Source organism: Nuphar pumila, chromosome 4, assembly GCF_984573655.1.
Source record: "Nuphar pumila chromosome 4, dmNupPumi1.hap1.1, whole genome shotgun sequence".
In the NCBI taxonomy this organism is placed as follows: Eukaryota; Viridiplantae; Streptophyta; class Magnoliopsida; order Nymphaeales; family Nymphaeaceae; genus Nuphar; species Nuphar pumila.
This window is the reverse complement of record NC_143252.1, coordinates 130,442,201-130,448,752: the sequence shown is the minus strand read 5'-3', so window position 1 is coordinate 130,448,752 and position 6,552 is coordinate 130,442,201. Positions and strand designations below refer to the sequence as shown.

General features: G+C 37.9%; 1 protein-coding gene across 1 annotated transcript; it reads left to right on the top strand.

Annotated features, from left to right (window-relative positions):
• The first annotated feature begins 200 nt into the window (after positions 1 to 200).
• On the top strand, positions 201 to 2,503 carry LOC149841056 (ethylene-responsive transcription factor RAP2-4-like). Its single transcript, XM_090003563.1, has one exon. It carries the CDS (start codon positions 927 to 929, stop codon positions 2,184 to 2,186), a length of 1,260 nt encoding a protein of 419 aa, XP_089859689.1. The 5' UTR covers positions 201 to 926; the 3' UTR covers positions 2,187 to 2,503.
• The last annotated feature ends 4,049 nt before the right edge of the window (positions 2,504 to 6,552 follow it).

Here is a 6,552-nt window from a genome sequence, read left to right as displayed (position 1 = left end):
GCCGATTTATGATTGGTTCATGGTCAATGATAGTCCAGCGTGTAAGCAAAGGGTGCGTGCGCCGTTAGGATCGGGGGGCGGGGTAAAGGGTAATTAACGTGCGTGGCTATCCTGAGGCGGAGATGCTCCGGAGCAGTAAAGTGCATAAAAAACTACGGGCTTCTTCGTGTATAAAAGCGGTGGTGTGACGGTGAGCATGTGGAGGTAAACAAGAGCGAGAAAAAGGAGTGTTCTCTTTCTCTCTGCGCTGAGCGACTGTGAGGAGAGAGTCTCTGTGGTGTTCAACTACCACAACCCCGCCCGCCCCTTCTGTATTCCCGCTTCTCTGAATCCCGTTCTGTGATCATCTGTCTTCTACAAAGTTTTTTTTTTCTGAATGTTTTGGTTGATTTTTTGGGGGTAATGATGATTTATCATTAATCAAAGCATGCTAGGGAGTGATTTTCTCTGGTTAATGAAAAGCTGTTAGAAGCCGGATATTTCAGAATCGAGATCCAGATTTTTCTTTTATTACAATAAGGCCTTTCTGTTTTTCTCCCAGGTTCCTTATTAAAAATCAGCCGAGGGTTCCTTTTTATAAAATCCTGTGGTTGTTTTCGATTCTTTCTTTTTCTTTTTGTTTTGCTTTTTTTTTTTTAATTCTAGTCAGGCCAAGAGGTCTCCTTTTTTTGTTGGGTACACCTCTTTGAATCTAGGATAGAAGAAGCACCTGAAAAAAAAGAAAAAAAAAATTGTGTGTAAATTTTAGTCTGCTTTTGCTTTCTTTAACCTACAACAGAGTAGCTGATTGGGATGCTTGTTCTTTGCTTTTGATAAGAAACAATCATACATCTTTTTAATTTCTTTTTTGTTAATTGATCGTGTATTTTATTTTCTAGATCCTTAAAGTAAGAAGTCTGGTGTTTTAGTCTGTTTCTCATTAAAGTATGGCTGCAGCGATCGATTCCTACAATGTTTGGTCTTGTGTTTCGGACCCTTCTCCCAAGGGAGAGTTGATGAGAGCACTTGAACCTTTTATTAAAGGTGCTTTATCGTCCTCTCCTTCTCAGAACCCCTCAACGGTGATCTCTTCTCTTCTTCCATCTTCCTCTTCCCCTTCTTCTTTCTCTTCTTGTTTGAATTCCTCTTCTCCCTCTACGTCTCCTTCTTCCTCTTTCCCAAACAATCTTCCACAAGTTCCCTTCTCGTCCCCCTCTAATTCCTTTTCTTTTGTAAATCCTCTCCCATCCAGATACCCGTCAACATCAACCCCCATGTTTTCGAATGGGGTTTTCACCACCGAGCTCAACTCCATGGAGATCACCACCTTCCCCTGCATGGAGGATGCTCTATCTGCGCCTCCTACCCAAACCCTAGCCTTTCAACAACTCACCCCTTTCCACATGCAGCAGATCCAGGCCCAGTACCAGCAACAGTACCAACAGCAGACCCATCACTTGGCTTCCATCCAGGCTATGAAGCAGCAGCAGTTGCTTGGCCTCAGGCCACAGATGATGAAGCATGTGGGTGGTGGTGCCGTCGCCACCGCGAAGGCGGCCGGCCCCTCGACCAAACCTGCCAAGCTCTACAGAGGAGTGAGGCAGAGGCACTGGGGGAAGTGGGTGGCGGAGATCAGGCTGCCCAAGAACCGGACGAGGCTCTGGCTCGGCACCTTCGACACGGCAGAGGATGCGGCCATGGCCTATGACAGAGCGGCCTACAAGCTGAGGGGCGAGTACGCGAGGCTGAATTTTCCGAGCCTAATGCACCAGGGCTTCCATGAGGCCAACGGGGCCTTCCCCATGCCTCTGGTGTCCTCTGTTGATGCCAAGCTTCAGGCCATCTGTCAAGGATTGACTTCCTCTTCCTCTCCTTCCGCTTCATCGAAACAGGGGATGTTGGCCTTTCCCGCTGATCAGGCCCCCGCTGCTGCTGGTTGTGGTTTCTCTTATCCTTACCCACATGGTTCGGAGGAGAAGAACAGCGGCGACGCCGCGGCCACGGTGGTGGCGAAGGTCGAGAGCTCCTCCTCCTCGTCGGATTCTAGCGATGACTCCATCGCTTCTCCTGGACGGTTCTCACCGACTTCGGATGCGAAGGTGGAGGAGGATATTTCATGGAGCGAGATCGAGAGTTTGCTACTGCAGAAGCTCCCTTCTCTGGATATAGATGTTAATTGGGATGCTTTCCTCTCCGATTGTTCATGACTTATGCGCTTCTTTTCTTTCATGTTTTTCTCTTCTTCTTTTTTCAGTGTAGAATCAGTTGTAGTTTCATTTTGCACAGCAGCTGTTGCGGTGGGTATTTTTGACAACTGCGGAGCTGCTGCTCTTGTTCTTGTGTCTCTGATTGTATCAGATTCCCTTGTGTATCGCTCTGGTTTGCTGATTTTTTCTTGGCACTACCAGGCGGAAGTCCTTTTATCCTTTTTTTTTTTCTTCTGGGGCTAGTTGGTGTAATTAATTTCACTTGATGTTATGTATTTTCTTTTACGCAATGTACCAAATAGAACTTACTTGGTTTATTTCTGGTTTTACTCGATGAGGAAACATGTGCATCTAAGAAAACAGCGAGTCATGTCAGTGGTCTGTCATTATGTGATGCTTCCTTGCTATGCATTCATCGCAAACCAGAGAGCTAAGAGAGGCGTTTGTCTATGATGATGACAAATATATAAGAGAGAGAGAGAGAGAGAGAGAGAGACGTTTGATCTATATGATGATGACAAATATCTGTTTTGATCTCCCTTGCTTTCTCCATCTTTTTTTTTCGATGTAAAAAAAGAAAAGGAAAACCATATTTTATCGAACTCCTCTTTTTATCTCTGGCATTCACATAGAATGCTTATCCTTTGGAGTAAGAAAGTGAGTGGGGGTCGTCGTGGCCCCCCTTATCTTTTAGTGAGAAAGCAAAGGCATCGCGTGATGAGACCTACAACGTGTCCGTGTCCGTGTCCGTGGGAGTCGAAGTGCCCTCGATTGGTTCAGTAATAAAGGGTGCTTCCTTTATGTCGTTACACAGTTACTTCGGTGGAAATTAGCGCCTTGGAATCTAGGCGCTGGGATGGACGTTTATGCATTCGGTGTTCCCGAGGCAAAATCTTGGTGGTTCCGTTTGGAATCTCGGCTCTATGATGGGCGTTTATGCATTTGGGATGAGAAAGAGAGATCCTTTCTCGTTTGTGTTTACAATAAAGGATGGGTTTGGCAGCTTCCTCGAATGCAAAAACTTGATAAAAGCCCATCCCAGCTACCGATTCCAAACAGGCCCTTAACGGATATGCAAAGCATCTCAGCCGACGGAAGAGAGACTTAGAAAATAGTGTGTAGGTTTGTGGTTTAGAGTTATGAAAATTCAAGAGCATATTGTATTAATTGATGATAAAAAAACTAAAATAAAGTTTTGTACCTAAATTGATTTGATCTGAATTATAATAGTAAATAAGCATTAAATAACATATTTACAGACAGTTAGGAGATAAACCTTCTTAGGCGCTATATATATATATATATATATATATATATATATATATATATATATATATATATATATACAGAGAGAGAGAGAGATGAATTAATACCTTTGGAATGAAAATGCCTCAAACAGTCAAACCTACCCAATGATTTTGTTTTTGTTTTCTCAAAATTTTGACATTTTAAATGTGTTCAGCATGATTGATTTAATAGAAATAAACACTTGGATCATGAATTTTAGATAGAAAAATGGTATTTGAAGCCTCAAAAATTTATCAAAATTGTACACTATTGATTTTTGAAACTTATAAAAACCTATCTATTCATCGGAATCAAATGCTTCAAAAACTTATTTCTATAAAAACATTCATATATATTACATCTTCTATAAAACATGCATATAGATTACGTCTGTATCCTTAAAATTTAAAAAAAACATCAAAAATCCAATAAAACGTCCATTGGGTAGGTTTGGGAGGGTTTTTCATTTGGTAGGTTTATATATGTTAAGATTAGCAAATAGAGCGAAACATTGTTATCTGGTTTTTTTACATCTAACACCATACATGTGATCTACAAGTGTTATTCAGTGGGATCCGCCCTTTAGATCCTTAGAATTCAACCTATTTACAGGGTTTTTTTGGTGATCTAAAAATCAACAGCAATGAAAATATCAATTTTTTTTATTCATAAAAAATATTTTTCATAAAAAAATATGATCTAAGAGTTTTCTTACTAAATAGTACCCGCTGAACACATCTATAAGGTTATAGATTGTAGGTACAATCATTATACCAAATATAAAGCCTATATATAATCTAACATTAAATTAGTTGTATTAAACGTTAAAGAATTCAACCTTATCAAAATGATTAAAACATTCTTAAAATAATAGTATTTTTTGAAAACACAAGGTTATTTTCAAAAAGGTGATAAAGTTACTTTTTTTAAAAAGGTATTTGACTTTTCAATTCTCTTCAAATTCAAAAGACCTGTAATGCCCAAAAAAGTAATTATATATTTTAAAAATATCATTTTTAAGAATACTTTTAGTTATTTTAATAAGATTAAATCTATTTAAGGTTAAACACAACGAGTTTAATTTAATGTTAGATTAACTTATATATAAATATATATACACATTATATGGATGAATTTTATCATATCATTGCATAAAATTTGGCCCATATGTTTGATTTAATGTTGTCACTATGGCAGAAAACGACATGAAATGGTATTGGCAAAAAAAAAAACTGATACCACACACCTGAACCGGCTTATTTTAAAATAAAACTTAAATATAAATTGTAATTTTTATATTATTTTATTTTGTTCAACACAGGTGGTTAAAAGTTGGCCGATTCAAATATAAACTACGTTTTCTATGTAACAATTGGATGCAAAACATACATTTTGGCGCAAATACATTATTATTAATATATTTTAATATTGAAATTTTACTGGTTGAAGCTTCGTTTAAGTTAAATGAACCACGATATAGTGTTTTCAAATTGTCTAAAAATGAGTAAATGATGAGTTTACTTGTTGGCAGTAAGTTTATGGCGTGCACGTCTACACTCATGAGATTAGTGTGAGCGCATACGCTCGCACATGATTGGGTTTATGAATTTTATTTGGATGAAAAAAAAAACTGAATTTTAAGAGATCACTGTGTCACGTTTACGCATGAGTCAATAAATTTTTTTTTTCCTTGGTCAATCTTCAAATGTGTCCCGCCAATTGTGGAACCGGACAAGTTAGCTTGACACTTGAATTTAATGGCCTGTCTTGTCACATGCTTTATGAGTTACACATGTATGTTGGGGCTCCACTTCTTTTGGTTATGGCTCGCTGTAGGTTGCATGTGAATGCATTGTTTTTAGGACCCAGGTCTGATCAATATCTCAGGTGTGCTGATTCAGGGTTGGACAAAGAGACTCACTGGTTGTTTGAGCTGTTGATGTGGATTTTTTTGGAACCAAATCTACCAAACCAATAGCTCAAGTGGGGCTTACTTAAGAGTGACTTTTTTTATTTTTGAAGCATGAAAGGATGTGAGAATGTGTTATCTATTATAAGAATTAGAAGTCAATTTTTCAAAAAATTATTGATGCATAGACAAAAAGATAAGAACATATACTTAAATTGATGTGTCTGGTCAATTTGAATGTACTTTAACGATCCTCGGTTTACTTTTATCAAGTAAACCAAATATATAGACAGAAAATATTTTGAAGGACTCTTCGAATGAACCATATAGCGTCCTTCTCATTCAGTTCTGTTTATGTCATACTTGTTTGTACGTACCCTTCTTACCTTCCTCATAATTGATGTTATTCATGATTTCTCTTGAAGTTATCATCGGGTTATCGTGCATATATTGTATGAATAACAACTGAAATTCATTTGACAAAATATTTTTTCACTACAAGGTTGCCCAATGATCCATATATGTATACTCTCTTTTATACTTTGACACTTGAAGGAATGTTGTTCTGTGTATCTTTGTACAATGAATTTCTCAAAGATAATCAATCATACTATGTGGGTTCTTTCTCGTACATACAACAATAACTCTATTATTACAACTCTTCACGAATTTTGTTTTATACTTATTCTCGATCACAAGATTTTCAAAAACTCGTGCAAATACTAAAGAACATTATGTTAGCCACTGAAAATGCTTACAATCATTAAGTTTTTTGTTTCATAGCTCATCATACAATTGAGATCCTTTTGCTTTAATGATTTTTAATTGTTCTTCATTGTATGAGAATCTATTGGACGAGACCCTGTACAACCATGTCTTATTAGTGTAAAAACATAAACAATTTTATTGCCCCAATAAATGCATTTATAGCTTATACAACATACCAACTGTTTGACTTTAGCGACAAAATCTTTCTGTCGCTAGTTAGCGACGGATTATCGAGCGACAAACATCTGTCGCTATAATTAATGAAGTTTACGAAAATAGCGACGGAATATAGTTCATCGCTACTTAGCGACGGATTTTGCGACGTAATCGTTTGTCGTTACGGTCGCACCATTTGCCGACGACGTTGGTGACCGAATCTAGTCTGTTGCTACTTAGCGACGG